Genomic DNA, 23,486 nt, shown 5'->3' with positions numbered 1-23,486 from the left:
ATTTAGAAGGATGGGAGAGTCCACTTTAAGGCATAAATGGGTAAAGCATTAACCCACATCATTTCATTGCCACAAATGCGATATTATTTTTTGTATATTCAGCAAGTTAATAATGGATCTAGTGGTAGTAGAAGCATGATAATTATGGCTCTTCATTGATTGTTTTGCCAATGTCAGTTGAAATCTGACCTCACGGCTGTGAGCAGTCTTTTATAAGGGTATGCTTTAGTACTCAGTCAGTATGTCAGAGCATAGTTAGATAAAGGTGTTAAGATAGGAGAAAACGGAGGTTTATTTGATATCAGTTCTCAAACTAATGAGGTTTTAAAGTCTTTGTTCAATACGGAATGTCATTCTCATTTAAATAATTTTGAGATTATGTTCAGGTTTCTTGTTTCTGTCAATAGCATCTCACTATTTTAATGTTGGAAAATGTATAGTAACTAGTATAGTTCATAAAATAATCTGTGCAATGAAATATATGGATGCACACTAATTTAATTGTAATAGTAGAAGTGAAAGTCCTGCATAAAACCTTCCTGTTCAACCAAGAATTAAAACTAACTAGCTTCATTAATATAGTGTAGTTCAAATTGATGGGTTATGTATGTACATTATGTTCAAATGTCAGTTGGTCGAGGTATATAATTAAACTGAAACGGTCACTTTAATATCTCAATTAACCAAATAATTGCTCATATAAATACAGCTTAGATGACATAAAATGAATGATTACATTACATCATTTAGGTCAAGTTATAGCCAGCAATTACCCCTGACCCCTTTTCACCATATATCTTTTTAACATTACTTATTACAAGGGATGAAAACTTACTGTTGAGAATTGTTTGTCCACACTGGCAACCATCTTAAGTATTTTGGTTGCCCAGCTAAAGAGTAACAAGCCCAGAACCATGTACATGATGTGTGTTGTGTATCTTTATACTTTCTTTAAATAAAATGATTGATAATTAAGCAACAACATTGCTGACAAGACACACTTTGAATTAATTGTCATGTTATAATTTATTAATAGCCTGAATTTAATCATTTCCTAGGCCTAATAAATGTATATTATTAAACTGATTCAGTGATTTGTTTTGTTCAAATAGACCCTTTTCACAATAGGCCAAAATTGATAAGAGCGCAAAGCATACATGCCATATTTTTTCAGACCAATTCCGGGACATTGAGTTAAATTGTCCGGGACTTTTGCCGATTTTCCGGGACATGTATAAAATGTAGCGATATTTATAGACATATGCATTTTTGGTACTTTTTTTTGTTTCGCATCGTTAATTGCAAAAGTTCGAAAGCCGATTCGAAATACACTTGATCTATTAACGTCAAATTAAACATTACTACTTCCGATACAAGCCACGTGTTTTCAGTGTAAGCGTTCTAAATATAGATGGTGACGTCATTGCGTTATTGTTATTTAGACCGGTGTGTAACGCGTAGTTGTTGATACGCCTTTATTCATCTATAACATTTATATAATAAAAAGGATGACGTTTGTATATGCTTATTTTTTTACTCAACTTCTTTGTCGGTTAAAGGTGCGAACATAAACTGCTTTTAATTTTTTACTCAGCTATGTTGGACTTCAGATGTGTGAACAACTATCCTTTGCCCTTACGCAGCGGGAAATAATGACGTAGTAGATTAAAGTCAATTAACAACCACATTAAACAATGCCGCCTTTTCGGTTTGACCGCGAACGTGAGACAATCGATATGATAACAATACCCCTGTTAATTGATCGATTTTGACACGTAGCGTAGTCTGCCTATTCGGGTAGGCATTGTCATGGAGACGCTGCAGATATGCACAGATTCAAGGTGCAGTTAAGCCTAAGATAAGGTACATGTATACATGTATATGGATTTTGTAAATTCCGGGACATTTGACAGATTTCCGGGACAGCGGGACAAGTTCTTCATTTCCGGGACTGTCCCGGACAATCCGGGACGTATGGCATGTATGGCGCAAAGTCACGTGACTGGCAGAACTCCAGAATGAGGCTGAACATGTATAAATTTCCAATACTCCCGCGCAACGCCGCATCTGATTTCAGCCTTTCACTCTTTTGAATATTCGGCGATGTAACGACTTAGAAAACACAATATGACATTGTCAGAATAAGTTATAAATATGTAATTCACATTATAAGTGTCAATACATTAAATAAATTGTCTTGATTAATTTAATAAAGTACTTGTTATTCTCCATTTTTTCACACATTTGACACGCTTTGGTAGAGCTTTTTTATCGCCCAGTTTGAAAAAGATCTATCTTGTTTATTTATACATCTTTGGTTTAGTAGCCCCTGTGTTCCGGATAAACCAATTATCTCGTTATGATCAGATACTGTGCCGACAAATACTAAATAACAGCATGGCGTCATAAACCACCCGTGGTAGACGCCTGATCATTGAACACCATGTATGGTACCCCAATGTCTTATCATTGTAGAAGTATTACGTAGTCATTTCTAAGACTAATGTAACACCAAATACTCAAACTAAATACTGTATAGATATTAGCAAGTTTTAATCATAATAATACAGTGAATGCTGGACATTCGTCCTAGCCTATTTTTTCACACAGGCGGACATTTGTCATTATGTTTTTGACAACCTGAACATTCGTGCCTTCGTTATTTTGACAACGCACAATGCACATAATGTTTCCTACATAATTTTGACAGCCTGGACATTCGATCCTTCGTTATTTGGACAGCCCAGAGATTAGTTCCTAAATAATTGCTATCCCGGTCATTATTATCACATTTTATCAAAATAATGTGGCACTTTTATCGGGTATTTTAATATGTCGTTATTGAAATAGTTAAAAATAATGTTCTCATATTTTGAGTATATTTTATATTGTGTATATTTTATATTGTTGTAAGATTTTATTGTGATCATGAGAATGATAACGTTGAAAAAATAAACGAATATATCGACTTACACTGAGATCTGTAATTTGCCAAACTGCAGAATTCTGGGCGTTAAAACTATGTAGGAGTAAATATATCCGGTCTGTCAAAATAATGTTGGAACGACTGTCCGTGATGTTTAAATAGCGTGTAAATGAATGTCCTGGTAGTTAAAACAACGTATGAACTAAATTAATGTCCGCCTTGTCAAAATAAGCGTAACAATTTTCGCTGTGAAAGAATATTCGGATACATAATTAAGTGCTTAATACTTATATATACATTTGAAATATTTATTAGCTTTTATGCTACACACGAAACCTATTTAGCAGGTACCGCTAAAATAAAACTCTGTCCTTACATAGTCTTATAAAGAGTGTTCGTTAATGTATGGAAAAACACAATTAAAACACAAATTTTCATTTACCACAACAGGGTTCAAGAATGTTTCCGAAAGATCAAGACACACACACACACAAGAGACATTTATGACATGATGTGGCATATATTTATCAATCATAATCACATTTAAAGAGAAATCAAGGTGCATGCATAGACAGTTCAGTTTGCTCCACGTTCGTTTTTTCACCTGTATAAAAGAATTCTTCAATATTGTATTTCATTGTAAAAGAACATTAATAAAAGTTAAACAAAAAACGACGCAACATTTATCATGTGCTTTGCATTTTCTGTTGCTTTTTCTTATGATTGATTTAACACACATTTTACACGTTCGATCGTTCGTGCAAAATAGTACAGACTAACAAACATACCTTTGAGAATTTAAGTTATATAATAACCTTTTGTATTATACGACTTTTGTACAGTACAGCCAACGCGGCACAAACATAATCCGCGGCTATGCCACGGCCAGATTATTAGTACGTGGCGGCCGAATCGTGTGTTGACGCGGCGTATCGCCGTGGCACTCGGCATCGATCTGCGCAATGACGCAGTGTCTGTATTAACCTCGCGTACTTTCGCGGAGTAAATCCGCCGCAAACGTACGCTGTGGATCGAGTGAAAAGATATCCACCTACATGTACATACATGTATGTGTAGCGTAGAATTAATTACGCGCAACTGTTAACATTTCGTTCGATTATCATTATTAAATTTGTAATCCGAAACACACTTCCGAATTTTAATGCTGATGCGACCTTTGGCAAATTCCAGCGTCAAATAAACAGTGCTAAAATATCCTTTTTTCATAAAAAGCGCGCGAAAATTATGCAGACATGTAGAACGTTGATTGGAAAGTTTGGGTGTATTTTGTGTTGTATAAATACATGAACATCACGTCAGGCGTAAATCGCGTGTTGAATGGTAAAAAAAACGCCCCGATTAGACGTTATTTCATCATCTCTATAAATAGTAACAAATGCCAAAATGTATTTGATACTTAAGGAAATATCGAGAATGTTTGTGTATCGTAAATATTTACCAGCATTTGCTTTAAAACTGAAATATACGGGATTATCTGGTAATAAGTAGCGATATTAACTGTATAATATGAACAAAATAAAACGTGTTTATATACGCATATTCAAACAATAGTTATAATAAGCTGATAATTAACAAAACAACAAATACGTCGTCACCGTCTTGATTATTGATGTAGCTTCAAACTGCTAATTTTCTCAGCTTAAATATAATAGCAAAATCCACATGCAATTAATTTATAAATCCACCATATGCTGGAGCCTTGACCACTTGTATGTGCGAAAACATAATTACGTGACCTTGTTTATGTGTGAAATACATACACTACGGGCGGGAAACAAACTTAATTGGCCAGTAACATTAACTATGCTTACATGTATATGCTAATACAATCCGCGCACAATAAATTTATTATGATTTTAATTATTATTATAATTGTTCTTTCAAAATTTGTTAACTACATGTAACTAATAATTTTAAAAAGATTTTTTATTTCATGATGCACATGAATCGGCATCATGTCGCGGATCGCAGCATGCCTCGGCGGACAGATGCGAAGTTTCGCGGCGAAATGCGACTTCCTGCAGCATACTGACGCGGCTTAAACGACTGACGCGGCATCGACTCGTTTCGCCTTGCCGCCGCGGATCGCGAAATACTGTCACGTAATCGAACGTACTTCGTGAAAATAAAACAAGTCTCTGATGTCTAAAATATTTCTTTTATTTTTCTCTATTCCCTAACACCAAAATTGTAATTATAGTCTAAACATTATTTACTGAATGTCAATTTACTTAGTGGAAGTAAAACAAATAATTTCAAAGTCAAGCCTAAATAATACAAAATGAATATTTCTTAAGAGAAGGCGAGGTCCTGTCTGCATATTTTGAGGGTTATTTATACCAATTTCGTTACGTACTCGCCTAATTCGTGACCCACGCCTGTCATCAAGTAATGGGCGTCAAACGTGTGTATCTTGGCGTTCATAGACAGATGACATACCATTCCTACGGATTTTACGCCTTCTGTACTTGCGGGTCTCCATTTAATTTGACATCGCCAATTTGTATTCACACCTGGAAAACGTATCGGAATGTCGCTCCTTCCCGCTTAATGTACCTACTAATTGTTTATATGCATTTTGCGAGTCACGATTCTTATATTTGTACGCATCGGAATGTCGCGCTTCTTCCCTCTTAATGTACCTACTAATTGTTTATATGCATTTTGCGAGTCACGATTCTTATATTTTCTGTTCGTTACATATTACTGAAATATATCTATTATCTTTTCATAAAATAAACGCTTAATGTACCTACTAATTGTTTATATGCATTTTGCGAGTCACAATTCTTATATTTTCTGTTCGTTACATATTACTGAAATATATCTATTATCTTTTCATAAAATAAACCCATAATAATAAAATACATTGCATATACATTTTACTAAAATATACCCATTATAACCCGTTACATTACAATACGTTTGTTCCGCTTTGGCTGTACTGTATATCTTTGTTTTGTGCAATTATCAATGTTTATTTTTCAGATCACATTTGCTCTGATGACAATGGGTATCTTGAATTTGAATCAAGATTAAATAAAATGTATATACACGTATACACTAGTGGTACTATATACTATGGCTTTGAAATATGACTTGGGTGTGAGAATGTTTATTTCATAACCCCTCATCAATTTATTGACTAAACAACACATCCATATATGCATATGTTTGCCGTAATTGTAACCAGTGTCAGTGCTCATGAAAATCCCGAATGAAAATAATAAAATTCAACTGGTTTATAATCATCGATATGCTTCGCCAAAGATCTATACACGTTCAGCCTCGTTCTGAAATTCAACCTGTCACGTGATATCTAAAAATAGCAACAGCGGTAGTTGTGAAACTGGTCTATTGGGGGCCTGTATAGGGACTCATTCCCATTTGAATAAAAGAATATATTTCCCCGATTGAGACCTAAAAACTCCCAATCGAAGGTTTTTTTTTAAAGTGTTGTTTTATAAATAAATAAGTTCATCTTTAAGTTTAACTTTAGTAAATATAATATTGAAAAATACTTATTAACAAAAAGATCTAAAGCATTTACATCGCAATTTTAGTCAAAACAATGGTATTTTTCACAATCCAAAAGAATCCTTCCCCATTCCCAAAATGGTGGAAAAACACTGCAATTATTTGTCCACAGGCTGCAATTTTTATTCGATGTTTAATTGCTCTGACTTGTTTCAAGCTTTAAAAAAGTTATTTGCCTGGCACAACTACTAACATGTGACATGGAGTTTTTCTGGCAAAAATCTGCTCAACCTGGGCTAACAGGCATCCACAAATTTCCATTGCAGTTTAATTGGATAAAGTTGTGTTTTTTATGTCAACCCCACAGATTAAAAAAATATATTCTGAAATGAACTTGCTGATCTTCATAATAGACATGACCAAAAATTCACACCAGATGAACAAATCAAATCATTTGTATTTTTCAAATGAATATATACATGTTAATAGCGCCATAAGCTTTATAAGACGTGTTGAGAGACAAAATGCATGTTATTCTTATCTGTTTACTATGTTGTTGTTTTTTATTGAATGGGCTGGGGACCCTTTGGATTATGCAAAAAGGCAAACCACGCAAATTTCCCCATTTAAGTCAAAACAATGCAATTTTCCCTTATCTAAAATGCCTTGTCCATATTACCAAATGATGAATTAAGACATTGAAAAATCAACTATATATTGAGTTTGATGAAGCTCATATACAAACCAATAATCACTTCTTTAAAAATAATTACTGGTAACTGATAACAGTGTATTAAATTTAGATAATATATTCAAACAAAGTTGTTTAGCAACTTTCAGAAGAGAAATCTCTTTGTAATAACTTAATAAGAAATTGTCAGATAATGTAGTGGCATATTTTGAGCAAAGTGGGATTAGTATTCAATGTAGGGTGTACAGAATAGAACAGATTTTATCTTCTATTGGAATTGTTGTAAACTAGCTATCCCATAGTAAACTGTCTTGCAAAGTAAACTGTCTCGGCGTCAGCGGACCATATACTATATACATGTTTGCATTTGAATGCAATTTTGTCATAACAATTGTATTGTTGTCAGTTATAAGGCAGTCATGGATGTAATTGAACTAAAATTGGGATAAAAAATAATAAATAATTCTAAAAAAGGTGTTTTTTTTCACAGTTTAACGGTCCTGTAGATATGCCAGGAAAAGGCTTGAAGCTAGTCTATATAGTATGAATGTCCATTATCATATTGCTGGCAACATCAACAAAACTTTATGATTAACCTTAAGAAGTTAGATGTGACCATTTTGGTTGGTAAAAATTGTCAGCTCTCTTCCCAAACATGTGATCGCTGATCAGAATAACTGACTGTCATGTGTGGAATTGCATCTGTATCTGACTTCATTGAAATTGTATTGTTGAAATAAGGGTTTAAAAGCAGACTGGTCTATGGTAGGTTTTAGCAATATAGTTACTTAGACTGAAGTTTTCTTTTTTTTAATACCAAATTGGACATAAAACATAAATTAATTATAAAAAAATGACACTCTGTTTTTGCAGTGTTTTCTCATCTTTCACAAAACAGTCAAAACTATTTACCTAAATGACTCATTTGCAATGTACTTCCGATGCAGAAGATAAAATGGGATGTAATGTGTTCCTGAGTTACTGAGTGATATTGAGTAATGAACAGACTACTTAAGCACAAGTGTGACATATCTTTAAAGTTCTTTTAACAGTAACAAACAGGACCTGTTGCATACATAGCTGAAATATTTAGGAGATAAGTGCTTGGTTGCCATATCAGACTCAGTGGATGTATAGAGTTAAAGCTGGTGTCCAATTGACTCTTCCCCACTTGACCCATAACTGACGGGCTTCCTATGTGAGTGCTTGAGATTATCCCATGTACACTTATAATTATGGCCTTCTTACATACTGCTTTTATGCAACTTAAATTTGCAGTACATAATTTTATTTGATATCAATATTAACATTCAAAGAATAATGTTTAAAAAATGCATATACACCAATCCTTGACTTGAAGATGTAATCATCTGTTGTCCTTAAATCCATAAACCGTCTTAGTTTAGTCTTATGTTCTTTTCTTACAACTATAATATTGTTTTCAGATATGACCATAATACAAATTTAGATTTTCATTTTTTGGGGTTACTGTTGCAGTGTATGTGTACCTAAAATATGCTCTTAAATAGTTCTTTCCTTAGAAGATGTTGGTCCTTTAATAGTTGCAGTTGATCATTAAGTAGGTTATTCCAAATTACTAGTTTATGTTAAGACCAAGTCATTAAGCTGAACATTCTTATTAAAGCATTGATCCACTTATTGTGCTGTGTTACCATTCATTGGAGGTTATGTAATCTGTCTCATTAAAATACTTAAAGTTTCTGGATGAAACCCTGTAATTGTCTAAAGTGAACATTTGATTTTGTTCTTTGTTTTTGTTACTGCTTGTAGCCTCTAATAAGCCAACAATTGGATTGATACAAATATTTCTGTTTCCCATGAACTCTCTATTGTAATAGGAGTTCTTAACAGGAACTATCAAGAATTGTCCCTGATAAGAAGTATATAATCCACTTGCATTGTCAGAAATCAATTTTGGAATTAATTAGAGACCACATTCCATAAATTCCGAAGACAATTGAACGCTAAGTTGCTTTCTGATGCAAGCAGAATTCAACATAAAACATAATCAGTATCAATTTCTTGTATTGAAAATCTATTAGCAGCCATAGATCTTCTCAGCAGTTTTGAGGTTAGACATGACCATTGAGTCATAATTCTGGTCTTGGTAATTCCATGTTAATGTCAACATTAATTTTGTAATACTTATTTTCCTAATGAACTGTATTTTTTGTATTTTCAGACAGAGAAGACCAGTCTATTCTTTGCACGTAAGTTTCACAATTGTTTTCATCAGCAAAACAAGATTGTGTGGTTTTTAATTTGTTTTTTTATGCCTCCGAAGGAAGGCATATAGTGATCGCACTGTCCGTCTGTCTCTCTGTCCATCTGTCCGTCACACTTTTGCGTTTGGGTTTTCGAAAAATGCTCATTACTTCTATGTCGCTTCAGATTTCATATTTGGTATGCATGTGTATATTGACAAGGCCTTTCCATACGCACACAAATTTTGAACCCATTGACCTTGACCTTGAACCTAGTCCGCGTTTAGGTTTCGAAATATGCCTTTAGATTTCGGTGGCATATGTATTCCGATGGAGACAGCTCTTGTTTATCGTATCAATTGCACATTATTTTAAAGCCCATTAACACTCAAAATCAACAAATATTTCGTAGAATATTTCAAAAAATAAAGTTAACACATAAAAAATCAATGTTCCTTATAGCAATAGCCAAAATTTAAGCACTAGATGTGGCCTGGTAACATAGATTTAACAAGATACAAAATGCTCTTTTTTTCTTTTTTGTGGGATAATAAATTAAAACTTGTTCGTGTACCATGTTAGTGATTATGTGTCTAATGAACAGATATCGTTGCAGGAAATTTAAATGGAATATATTGTGCCACAATAAAAAAAACGAGCATTTTGTATCTCTTTAAATCTATGTTACGGAACTTCTCTAGCGTTGAAATTTTGGCTATTGCTATAAGAATACTAATTTTTAATGGGTTAACTATTTTATTTTACGAAATATTTTGCAAAATATTTTGTTGATTTTGGGTATGTATGTTACTTTCATACTGTTTAGGGCTTGGTGTACCAGAATTTGACCCAAGATGCTCAATTAGGTCCCTTTTGGTTGCATTTTTGAAACTTGCACTTATTTTAATAAGTGTGTATTATATTCTGTACTACATACTTCCCACACATAAATTCAGGACAAGTTGTTACCTGACCTGATATATCCTGATATATTTATTATTTATGACTCAGATGTTTGGCTGTTTAAATGTGCAGCGCGCTTGTTTTTCTGAATGTTCATATTTCAAGGATAGGTCTGTTTTTTATGTGCATACGTCTATACATGGACAGCACTTTGAATTGCACGCTGTATCGGTGTACTATTACATGATATTTTACAAAATGAAACCATTTATAGATCGTTAAACCTGTGGTTTGGATTTAACAAAGTTCAGTTCTGTTAGGCGTGCAGATATGCTGTGTACACAGAGGTTGATTGTTACTTTTATAAAACCAAGATATCACACTTGAAATTGAAAAGGACAGGTTTCCTGGTCTAAATGCAATAATTGTCGCTGCATACTTCACCAAAGTGGTTGTTTGTCAATTCTGGTTGCCTTTGGCTAGTAAGTTTTCCTTCTGTTAGACACCAATGAAAATAAATAACAATACAAAAAACTGGTGAAAACAACTTTCTTTGGAGGAGGCAGAGTAAATACAATTTCACGTATTACCAAGTTAAAGTTAATTTTGTATGCCAACTGTCCATGTAGAAAGGTGTATAAGCTTTGCTTAAGTATAAAAGAGAAGTAATTTTCAATTATATGATATATATATATATTGTAAGTAAAATTCAGCAGAAATTAAGAAACATGATGCCATTCACAGAAATGTTTTGTGTTTTATTGAATATATGCAGACATTTCTGCCAAGAATCTGTAAATAACTGCCAAAGTGCAATCAGCATTTCATTAGATTGTATAGTTTAAGCTCATATTTATACGGTTTTTGGCGTATTGTTGCAGCACTAATGCCAGAAACAGCAGTGCACGTGTTTTGTAACATCAGTTTGAATTTTATGCATTCACTGCATTTTATTTGTAAATTTTGGTTGGTTATGTATTCTTCTGTCCGAGCATTATGTTCGAATTGCATATAAAGGGCCTTTATGTCTTCTTTTTTCTATCTCATTATGGAAATTGCAAATGTACTCTGTAGCGTGTAAATTGTACATTTATTAAAATTGTTAACCAGTCCTGTTCCTGCTCATTACTGCTAGCAGTGGTTTGACACTGTGTTCTGAAGTATGCGTCAAGGTGAACTAATGAAATGACATTGTAGAAGTGATGTAAGTGTTGAGTACTGTCTGCCTTTTGTCATGATGCAAAGGACCGGCATACTTAACATTCTTTAGGGCTTAATTGTGTATAACAGCGCAAAGTAGACCGTCACTGTAAAATATCTCTGCTTTTCAAGTTTAAAATTTCTCTGGTTTTCAAGTTGTATTACCATATTTGGAAATGCATTTTTATTTAGGTATTGATACTCATTATAATTGCATTATAAAGGAATTTTATTTAATTATTATGAAGAAGATAAATAAATAATAAAATTAATTGTACATAATTATAAATTATAGTAGTACTCAATTCTTCATTGACATTTGAAAGGTTACTTTATTCTTTAAATGCAAATTGCATGCAAAAACTTTTGTTGTACAATGAAATTTAATAATATTGTATTCAAAGAAAAGTGTATACTTGTAGATGCTGACAAATTTGTGTGTCTGTGAAAACTGTAAAGAAACACCATGTGAATTATTTTTGGTGGGAAAATAGCAATTCTCTGACATGTTCAAATGTCAGCACTGTCTCATTTAAATGCACTTTTAGACCAGAAAGGTCACCTAATGTTGCTTTGTCACGCTACTTAAGATCAGGGTGTGTATTTCAATTTTAGATAAGATATTGACTTTTTTAGGTCTTTTTAAACATGCAGTCATACTATTTTTCAAAGCATAAAATATTGCATCTATATGGTTTTCTAAACTTTTTATGCCCCCGGATCGAATGATTGGGGGTATATTGCTTTTGGCCTGTCTGTCATTGTATGTGTCCGTGTGTGTTTGTGTGTGTGTGTGTCCCAAAACTTTAACCTTGGTCATAACTTTTGCAATATTGATGATAGCAACTTGATATTTGGCATGCATATGTATCTCATGGAGCTGCATATTTTGAGTGGTGAAAGGTCAATGTCATCCTTCAAGGTCAAAGGTAAAATTATTTTTTTTAGAGCGGGGCATTAGGGGGCATTGTGTATCTGACAAACACATCTCTTGTTCCTTGTTAAGTTCACATTTCCCTAGTTTGTTTGAGAGTGTCACCTTTTCACTTGGTGCACTTCTTTGTGAGGGTTATACTGAGTACGTACTATGTTTTCATGATTGTGTTTTGTGTGACCATTTACTGTATAATCAGCATGATTATGCACTCTTAACTGTTTTCCTCATACACATGTATCAAATGCATGGAATTTAATAGGATATTTTCCTATTTGTTCTTCCTTTGTTTTTGCTTAATTGTTAAAATTATGAAATGGGATTTGGGACTAAAAGTGGTTTGGCAGTTGTACATTCTGAGGAATTCACCAATAGTAAAGGTATATGTCCCCTCCAAAAATAAATTACAACCTTGAATGTATGGATGTAGCATCTTTCATCTGATCATCATGAAATCTTTATGGCACTTCTCATGACAGGTTTGGCTTGTGGCTAGAGCAAGAATGTAATCTACATAGTGAAATTTTCTGTAACACTTCTGATAAGGTGTGATAATTCTGTCCCAGGTTCATGAATGGTTACCTGTAGCTATGGAGATAATTTGAAGTTTCCTTTGAATGCATGAGAGAAATTATCAGATCTTAGCATTTGCAGATATTCTTTTGTGAGTTGTCTACTAGTCAAGAAAAATAAGTGAAAATCAGATATGGCAAAAAAGCGCAGGCCTGCTGGACTTTGTGAGTCAAAATGTGTTTACTGGACATGTGATGCCAAGTCTGGCCAACTTCTAGAGGCTAGAAAATTGTTAACTATTAAAATTCATTACCAAGTGCTACAATGTAAAACAAGATTCATCCTATTGTTTTTGTGCACTGTAACCATTTAGGGAATGGAGCCGGGTCATTTTGGATTGGGAAAAAACACTGGTTTTCCAACTATCTATTCAGCAATAATTTAGTAAAATAACAAATTTTATTTTCATAACCAAAAATTGACCAATACAGACGATAAATGTGTTTAAGAATTTTATAAACACAAACATCCGCCATTTTACACAATTTGTAGACAAAGTGAATTGTGGGATGGGGGAATTTCTGTTGACCATGCCTTAATCATGGGACATAATATGAGAGATTGAGCACTGTTCATATTTGATAATAACAACCAATTAATTAGTGACTTTCAATAATTATAGATTGAATGCAATATGTAATGGAAAAATGATGGCTTCCTCTAACAGTTTAATACAGAAATAAAGAAATCTGTTATAGTTCACAAAATCCTTTAAATTCCTCTTTCGCTGGAAAGCATCAACTGTAATCGATCATATGAAAATCCGTTCAAAATTTAGCCTCCAAAACCTGAAAGAATGAAAACTATTTCTCAAATGGGCGACCACATGACATTAACTATTGTAAATGATAAAAGACAAAGTATTACAAAAATTTATTCCCAATCTTCTGTGTGATTTTAAATCCTGTCTATGTTTCATAAGCGTCTATATGACTGTGTAATTCAGACCTTAGCAGTGAAGACGAAAAACAAAATACTCAATAGATTTGATCGTCCCATAGAATTAACTTATTTCTATAGAAATCTACTGGTCACTTTGTGTCTGACGAGCAGTTTATTTGTCGGTTCGATAGGCACACTGAATTTTATTTCCTTAGTCATTTTCAAATTTTATCGGCCAAAAGGCAAAGGGTTGATTAATTCTGAGACACTGTTTCATTAAAATTAAAGTATTTGTGGTTTGGGTAATTTAAATGATGCAATTTAATAATACAGGTGTCATGTTTTACATACAATTAGTGAAAATTTATAAATGTGACAAATGAAACTGCATATAAAGCAATGTCTTATTGCAACTTCAAATAATATTGTGTTATGTTTCTTTTGTGATGCCCTGAGCTGAAGATTCAATACAACTACTTTCTTCATCCTTGGTCTTTCACATCAGTTGTTTGTTAAATTGAAAAGTCTTACTAATCCAACTTCATTTTATGTTTGTATGGTGGTAAAGTATTGATATCAAAACTCGTTTATGAAGTAAGCTTTAAGTTCAATGAAATAACTTCACAGATGTGCATATCCTTCTGAATTTCTGAACCATAGACAATGAAAACCTTGATGATTTGTGAGCAACAGTAGACCTTTTTTTGAACACTCCAGGCTTAATTTTCATATTCCTACAATTCACCTTATAATTAATTGTTCATATGATAGAACAATATGATGGTCTGTTAACAGTGCTATCATATGTCATCCCCACAGACCAATCTCTTGGATCAGCCATTATCCCAGTGGTGATTAATCCCTGGCACTTAGTATCAATTACAACAGCAGCTGGAGCAATGTTCCAGACCACTCCTGACAGTTTACTGTTAACTGCTTCTCTCTCTGTACCATGAGTACTAGTAATAACCACTGCATTTCTTTTGATCCTTGCTGCACATTCAACATTATATTGAATATGAACAATAACATGTTAATTGATCAATTCTTTTTCTTCTGCTTCTTGTTCATGCTAGTTTTGGAAGTCTGAAAAGTTTGGCCTGCATGCTTGTATTCATGACAGTTCCATGTTTGTCAAAAGGCTAAGTTTCGCTTGGTGATAGCCTGTTACATGATTTTACTATATTAAAAAATTTAGTCATGCAGGTCGCACATCTCAGGTTGTTTAACCTCCACACATTGATTGAAACGCACTGTTGAATAAATACAATTGTGCACTATGCATGAAGGTGATATTCTGTGGTACTTTTAGTCTATTCTTTGTTAAAACCTTTTCACCATCTAATGTATTATCTATTACTATATCCTTCTTGGCCTGAATTTGTTGACTCTCCAGTTGTCTCTAGATTTTCTAAATTCAGTTGTTATCATGAACAGTCATATTACACAATTGTTGTCATTTGTTAAGGTTTTGGTGTTATTGGGAGTTGCACAAGTATTATTAGATGATGCACACTGCTCATGACCATGCTTGCAATCAGGGGTTTTTCAGCACTGTCTGCGCCTCCGGAAAACAGAGGCACTCCCAAAGCAAACGGACCCAATCCCAAACCGAAATTATAACAAAAAACTCCAATTTCCAAAAAAAAAAAAAAAACTTTTTTTTTTTTTTTTTTTTTTTAAGAATGAAGTGTCTTATAACTTGTGTGACTAACCAGTGTTTGTTTTGGTCAAAAATATCTGCTATTAGGGGTTTTGACTGTTCAGTTCTTATCTCAGAGTGTAACTGTAACTGAAAAACAAAACTGCAGTTACTGTACTTGAATAAACGTTTAACATGCCCAATTGCATCTGTTTATATAAAGAAGACAAAATAACAAATAAAAACAAATTTATTTGTTAAACCACTGAATTATTTAAGCATGATAAATTCACAATTTTTTCCCAAATGAGCTGTTTCATCGAAGCAAAAATTCCCAAAATGACCAATTTTGTCGATAAAAAAGTCCCAATTTGGTCAGACTTCTTTTCCCAAAATAGGCAGAAAAAACCCTGGCAATTCACGAAAATCAAACCTTAAAAAAATATGACTGTTTTAACTAACCTGGCAACTTCATTTCTGCTATGTAATACGAGATCAGTCCTAAAAAATTACCAGTTCAACCAAGCCCTTATTTTAAAATAAGTGACTTGCGAAACTGGTTTTAATACATGTGAGTAAAGTGTCATTCCAAATTTGCCCAGGCTAGCAGGGACTAAACTTTTTGACTAGACTAGATTTTCAATAAGAAGAGAATTTCTTAAAACGAAAAATTCCATCAAAGCAGGTGCCGTCCCTGATGAGCGTGTGCGGACTGCGCTTCCTTATAAATTTGGGATGACACTTTACACACATGCATTATTGATTAAACCTGGTTTTTCCAGAGCGGGCTCAATAAGTTTTGCTTGAGACCAAGAACTCTATAAGCCCAGTTTATTAAACCAGTATCGGAGCCCTGGTTAACAATTTGCCAGTGCTTGGCTTGCAAGCTTGCGCTCATTGCGATATCTACTATGTTTTATGCAGTTCTTTTCATAGTTGTGTATTTGTTTGTCTGCAGTGGTGAGTCTGGTGCAGGTAAGACGGAGAACACCAAGAAGGTGATACAATACCTGGCATACGTGGCGGCTTCCTCACGCACACAGCGCAGCTCAGTCTCCAACCTACACGCGCAGGTATGTATCTCATGCCCACAACCTGCGCCATGTAGTCGCCATCATCATCATCATCATCATCATCTTAGATATGCAATGGCTGCTGTACCAAATGTGCTATTGTTCGTATCATAGAAATCGTGTTGGTTTTGTTTGTTAGAAGGGGCAAGGGTGAAATGGAGTGAAAATTGTGCTATGCTCTGTGGTTAATGGTAAACATTTAGTATGAGCGTTTATTTTTTGCTAGAAGTGGCATATTTATATATATATAATTCACTGGAAAGGTAAAGTATAAAAATATTAAATGCTTTGCTACTTGACAGAAATTTAAAGTGGTATGTGTACACAAACATGAAAAAATGCCTGTTCTTTTTGTTCATATCCCATATCGAGACACACATTGGTTGTGTGTATGATAACTTTAAGTAGTGTCATAACACTGACTGGTTGCTTATTGTTTTGTGTTAGGGTAAAATGTTCAATAGTTGTTTGCAATTTTAAGATTTTTTGGTGATTAGCATCTATTTTAAGCTTCAGACATATTTATATGTCAGTCTAATGAAACCATATACATAATAATCTTAAAGAAGCTAATAAACAAATATAGTTAAATTAGCAAACCTTGTAAGTCCCTATTTATGGACATAGCGCCTTTAATTGTTGCGAAAAGTATAGCAAAAACTAATATAGAACAGAGAAACAGAGATTATGGCATTGTTTCATGTGTAATTTCATTATAAGACATTTACATATTTTGCACAATGTGCATGTGTAAATTGTAGGATGACCGAGGTCATATCACGGTATGTAGACAGCAAGATGGGACCCTGTCCCTCTGTGTGCCTGTCTTTGGTTCAGAGTTGTGGTGGCAGCTTTAAAGAGTGTTGTGTCGTTTTAAAACCAGCCCCAAAATACAGAGATTGTTAAGGAATGTATTAATGGTTGTTTCACATGACTATTATTATAATGTACATTAATACATAATTATATTTCTAATGTTGACATTTATTCATAAATCTTCATCTTATTGAGCCGTTTCATGCGAAAACGTTACCTATGCGGTATTATTAAAAGGCCAATGTAGCTCCATACTAGCACGCGCAATTGCGAAAATTGGTCAGGAGGTACGCTTTTTGCTGTAAAGTCACTAAATAGTTTGTGTTCTCATTAGCAGATAGTATAGCTCCTCACCAGACTGTGCAAATGCGCAGGCTGGTCTAAAACTAAGCTGACTTCAAATGGCATAAGACCCATTTTTGCATGAAGCCTGTCAAATTTTCAACAAAATGATTAAAGGCCCCTTGAGCAATCTCAAGACGATGAAACTAGGATTTAATGTTTTATTGTATATGACCACCATAATTCACTACTCAGATCACGCACTTGTCATCCTAAGTCATAGATTTATGAACTTTCATCTACTTAAACTCTGGATGTGCTTTGTAATATCATACATGAAGTACCATAGTTTAAGTGTTTACGAACAAACAGATAAAATAATGGACAGTAATGACCTTAAATCTTTTGTTTTCTATTCATTGTTACTCATAATCTATAAATAACTTGTCTTTGCCAGGAATCTTCATCATTTTCAAAAGTAAGCATATAATTAAAATAATTAAAAGAACAAAATCCTCACTACCATTTAATAAGCACACTTCCAAGTATAAAAAAGGTATTACCACTGTTTAAAACCTATTGACCACCCAAAATCCTTATGTTTTTACCCCATTGCAAGTATGTTTCCTGAAACAGTTGAAAATTATATCCTGCATGTATGTATTTAAAAAAAACGTCAAGGTTTGATTGTCCCATGTAAATTGTTATTAATTTGCCAGCAAAAGGATCTTGTTATTTTGGGATGGAATGTTTACAGTGTCTGCTTGCTTCATGTGACAATCGTGCCTGTGTACTTGAAGGGTCATGAACTTTTAACAATCTTATACATGTTGTCCATCAAATGCCATATGTTCTATATGTTGATATATTTGTTTGTAATTAAATTATTTTCTGCTTGACAGACTCTTTTGTACAAAACCTGAAATCATTTTGCCACCTATTATAAAGTTTTTTTGTTTAACAATGCGGTACAGTTAGGTATTGCTGATGAACTGAATTAAGTTGTTGTATCGTTTCTGAAAGAAAGTTAGTACATGCAATATTTTCACTGTATTGTACTAACAATAATTGTCATTATTTAAAAATATGTATACCTGTTTTATAAACCTTTTGATAGAAAGTTAACTTTGGCTTTACCGTGAACGTGAAATAGTTTGTACATCAGGTACTTGCTATATTACCATTGACCTGTCAGAAAGTATTGCTGTAAAGGTGCGCATAAAAGCTTGTTCCACTTGGTTGAAATAACAAAAATAAGTTATGGATGTGACACATCAGTTTGCCACATTCCATAAGGGTAGCTGGTTTGTTCTTCTTGCATACTTTCAATATGATAAATTAAGATGCTGGTACAACCACAACTGCTGAATGCCTATATTAAATTGATGAGCTTTAAACATAAAAATGTATATATTACACAGAACAGTGTTATTCAGTTAACAGAATGCATCCATAATATTAATTTTCCATGCATGGATATTTTGTGAGCTAGTACAATGCTAATATTGAATGGCTTTCAAGTGTGTGCTAGTGTGTGTTTTTGTATATATTGTGCTAGTGTTGTTGTTCATGTATTTATTGCAGTAATCTTGTTTTTTAGCAACCCAGTTTTTCTTTTGTGAGTACAATTAGATGACGGTAAAAAGCATGAAATCAAGGTTTTCTTACCATTTGTATTTTGTAACATATCTACAAACTGTTTAGGCTTTGTCACACCAAGTAATCCCCAAAATATTGCCCAACTAATATTTACCAGTGAGATTCAGCTGATTAAAATTGTTAACCAGTCTACAAATTGCTTCTTACCAATTTTATAATATCATGTAAATGTGAAAATTCAGCTTTATTTGGTAAAACAGTTGAGAAATATTGTTGCTTTGCTTCCCAAGGGCACAATTGAAATGTCTGGTTATTTTGACCCACATGAGTTATTAAGGTGAAAGATAATGTTGAAACATGTATCACTGACACAATATAATAACACGTCTGTAATTTATGTTTGTCGATTAATTCCCAGATGTAAAATCCCCTAAGTTATAAACTTAAAATAAATGCTATTTGTTTACAAATATGTTTATCAGAACTGTTCTCCAAACTTTAAGCCCGCAAGTTGTCCTTTCTGGTCTTGAAATCTTCTGGTTTATCTTGTATACTTTTATATAGTTTTCAACACATGTATTTTATAGATATAAGTATATTCAAGCCTATGCATATTTAGCTATATATATATGAGTTGTGTTCTGAGAAAACTGGGCTTAATGCATGAGCATAAAGTGACGTCCCAGACTAGCCTGTGCAGTCTGCACAGGCTAATCAGGGTCAACACTTTCCGCTTTTATGAAATTTTTCGTTTAAATGAAATCTATTCTTAGAAAAAATCCAATTTAGGTGGAAAGTGTCGTCCCTGATTAGCCTGTGCGGACTGCACGGGCTAATCTGGGACCATACTTTACGCACATGCATTATGCCCAGTTTTCTCAGAACGCGACTCATATTTATATTGGAATGCATGTGTAGCTTGTTGTTTGCTTGAGGCAATCGTGTAGTTGATCATCCTCATCCATCAGTAGATGTGTGATAAATGGTGACAGATTGAACAACCGTTTTGTTTTTATTAAGAAATTCTAATACATAAATAAGCAAATAGTATTGTTTGTAACATGCTATTATAAAGTTTCTCATAATCAGTTAAATAAAGTTGTTTTTATTTCTGTAATATAATTATAAGAGTATTTGTAGTCTAACTGGTGTTAAAATTTCATTGTTAAATAAAGTCAGCTGCATTATACATTATACAAATTATTCTTTTTTTTATTGTACAGTCCTTGCATATTGAACATTGTCATTGTGTTGATGCAATTTTAAGGTCGATAATTTGAAGAAAAAAAGTGTCTTTACTGTTTGCTTGAGATTGTTTATATCATCATGATAACATATTTTGTAAAAAGTAAAAAAAAAACATTTCAGTATAATTTAATAAGCAAAGTAATTCAGAATTGATTAGACAATATTGTGATCTCACTTAAAATATTACATTGCTAACTGAGAATTTTGCATGAGTAATTTGTCAAATGTAGAGATTGCTATAATTATTGTTAGGAAGTATGAAAGAATATTGCAAATCCATTCTTACCTTTCAAATTTTCCATCAGTGTTTATGATATCTTTAAATTTTGAAAATAAAAAATGACATCTGCAAGGCAGAACGGAATTCAAGTAATTTGTAAAGTCATGCATGCAGAATAAATATCTACAATTAAACAGACAGTTCTGTTAGAACAATGGTCTTAAATTAGAGTTATTTTTCGGAAAGATATCACAGGTCTAGAAGCATGTTTTTTGTGTCCCTAGCATGTTCTAATCTTCCTTTCCTTTCTTTCCTACCCCTGGGGGATCATTTCACCGTTGTTGTGTAACATGTAGCACAAGGACATTAACCTGGTGAGTAAAATCAAGCAGGCAACTGCTGCTGACAGTGCTTTCTTCAGTCTAGAGCGTCTTGTGGTAGATCTAGACTTGCTTTCAGAAGATTTAAAGAATTTGCAGCCATCTGAGAAAACATGGCTGAATTCATGTGTGTATAGTGTCGTCCCAGATGAGACACTTTCCGCAACAGTTTTTGTCCAACAAAAAATACCTCAAAAAGAGAAAGAGGACCTAATTACCTGTGTGGACTGCACAGGTTTAAATCTTGGATAACACTTCACATACATGCAATAAGCTCAGTTTTCCCCTAGCGAGGCTCAAATGTTTTTGACTGACCTGTTGCCATCTTTCACAAAGAAAAATTGCTCAAAAAACACTTTATGCCACAAGTGCACTATAATTTAGTCTCTTATTTGTTTCAACTTTAGGCTCAATGATGAGCCAACTATAGATTGGGAGGAGGGGTGGTTTGGTTATCTGTTATCTGATGTTAGACATAATATCCAGGCATAAGGTCAATGGCATGGACATGTACAAGCATTGTAAAGCATTGAATATTAATACCATAAATTAAGATTGATATAAATAGAAACCAGATAATGTCTTTCAAGAAGCATGACCTTGACATATAGTTTGGTGTTTGATACAAATATTTCAACTGTATAAAATGCAAACATTAGTTTTCAAATATATACCATCAAAAGCAAAGGGCGATGTAATAAATATCTTGCATGTTTTAATGGGAATATAATGGCAGTTCAGGTTGTGCATGTTTTGATCATAGTCCTTAATATATACATGGTGTGATAAGTTGTGTTTGGCTATTGATCGCTTGAGTGGGAAAATGACAGTATTGCTGTCAAGAATGCAAATATAACAAGACATGTTGGCCGGTATTTGCTGGGGTCAACACCTCAGACCACCTTGGACATGTTATATGATATATTAGCAAATTCAGCCTGTTTGAAATTGTGCGTGATTGTTAATAGGCTTGACCAACATAGTATTGCACTTCTTGTTTACAAGTAACACATTTCATATTAAAAGAAAGCACTGTCAGTTTGATCGTAATTATTGTTGTTTGTTTGTTTTCAGCATTTTGTATTTATGATACATGATGTATATGTAGTTATTTGCTGCCTTAGTATGTGCATGATGATTTCATGTAATGAATTGTTCCAGTTAATATTGCCCCAGCAATATATAGTTAATCTTACACTAAGCACCTGCAAAGGAAATTTGAACCATATTGTTAACTGTCTTTGTTTAACATTTTGTACTGCAAATTGTTTTTTACATTGACACACTGCAAAGGGACATACAAAAAAAATTATGCTTTATTGGAGAGTTCAAATTTCCTTGTTCTTATATAAATGCACCAGTTGTATGTTTTGTTCTAATTCAGATTTAACCATTCAGTTATAATGGTGTTTATTTCAAAATGATTTTAACATTAACTTAAACTTAGATCTAGAAAATTGAGCCCTGTCATAGGAAAATGGTCTTATGCTATATTGGCCAGCTTAGCTCTAGAGCAGCCTGTCCAATAGCATAAAACCCATTTTCGCATGATGCTGGCCACTCAAGAAACACGTTCAATATGATGTGTCTTACTCTCTTTTGTTAACATTATAATTAATAATGATATAACTATTTCTAGTGGGTTTGGTGATGTTAACTTTTCAACACCCCAGTAAATCTTTAGTTTTAATTGCTTTACATATATTCTGAGTGTTTAACAATAACTTAGCAAAATTTAATATTTGATACACTAAAATTGGCCAATTAAGTAATTACCTTCTTTCCCCTAAAATCTTGGTTTGGATCTCTGTTGCCATGGTAACTATGTGCACCAATCAGAATAGTCCAATTTTGAAACATTTAAGGGAGAACTGGAGAGTCAACTTCTGCAGGCCAATCCCATTCTGGAGGCTTTTGGTAACGCCAAAACCATCAAGAACGACAACTCATCTCGATTTGTAAGTAAACCTCTTGAGCTGTTAACTCTATATATTAATTACACATTGTCCTGACGTTGTGGTATGAAAAATACATGTGTCTGTGTATTGTATTATATGTCTATAAAACCTGTGTTATATTATTACATATCAGTAGCAAGTTGTCTATTGAATGTAATAAGTCATGTAAATGACATTTTTATCCATTTTTCCTTTTTATTCCCCCTTTGTGTGCTTGTTTAGATGAAAAACATCAACTATAAAAATGTCAAGACTACCTTTTTTGATATATAATGTTTTTAACCAAATTATCCAAATTGAAATGAGTGAAAAAATCAAAACTCAAAATTGAGATATATTTTAAAAACGATGAATTAGTTGAGAAAGGAGCAGTTGCCATAATTTCAGCACTGAAATATTTTGAATGCAAAAAATAGCGTACCGTAATTACTGTATG

General features: G+C 33.4%; 1 protein-coding gene across 19 annotated transcripts in view; it reads left to right on the top strand.

The window, feature by feature from the left end:
• The window catches only part of LOC127866605 (myosin heavy chain, non-muscle-like), an 83,233-nt gene that overhangs the window by 8,716 nt on the left and 51,031 nt on the right, over positions 1–23,486 (top strand). For 11 of the 19 annotated variants that reach the window (XM_052407270.1, XM_052407267.1, XM_052407265.1 and 8 more), the window contains exons 3-6: positions 9,319–9,346; positions 16,433–16,547; positions 18,103–18,123; positions 22,958–23,050. In XM_052407270.1, coding sequence (XP_052263230.1) covers positions 9,319–9,346; positions 16,433–16,547; positions 18,103–18,123; positions 22,958–23,050 — 257 coding nt within the window. Of the gene's footprint in view, positions 1–9,318; positions 9,347–16,432; positions 16,548–17,308; positions 17,330–18,102; positions 18,124–19,245; positions 19,264–21,068; positions 21,087–22,957; positions 23,051–23,486 lie in introns of all 19 variants that reach the window. The other 8 variants (XM_052407268.1, XM_052407279.1, XM_052407263.1 and 5 more) reach the window with 4 other exon arrangements.

Source organism: Dreissena polymorpha, chromosome 2, assembly GCF_020536995.1.
Source record: "Dreissena polymorpha isolate Duluth1 chromosome 2, UMN_Dpol_1.0, whole genome shotgun sequence".
Taxonomy (NCBI): Eukaryota; Metazoa; Mollusca; class Bivalvia; order Myida; family Dreissenidae; genus Dreissena; species Dreissena polymorpha.
Note: the sequence above shows the minus strand (reverse complement) of the source record. Positions and strands in the feature narration are given on the sequence as shown.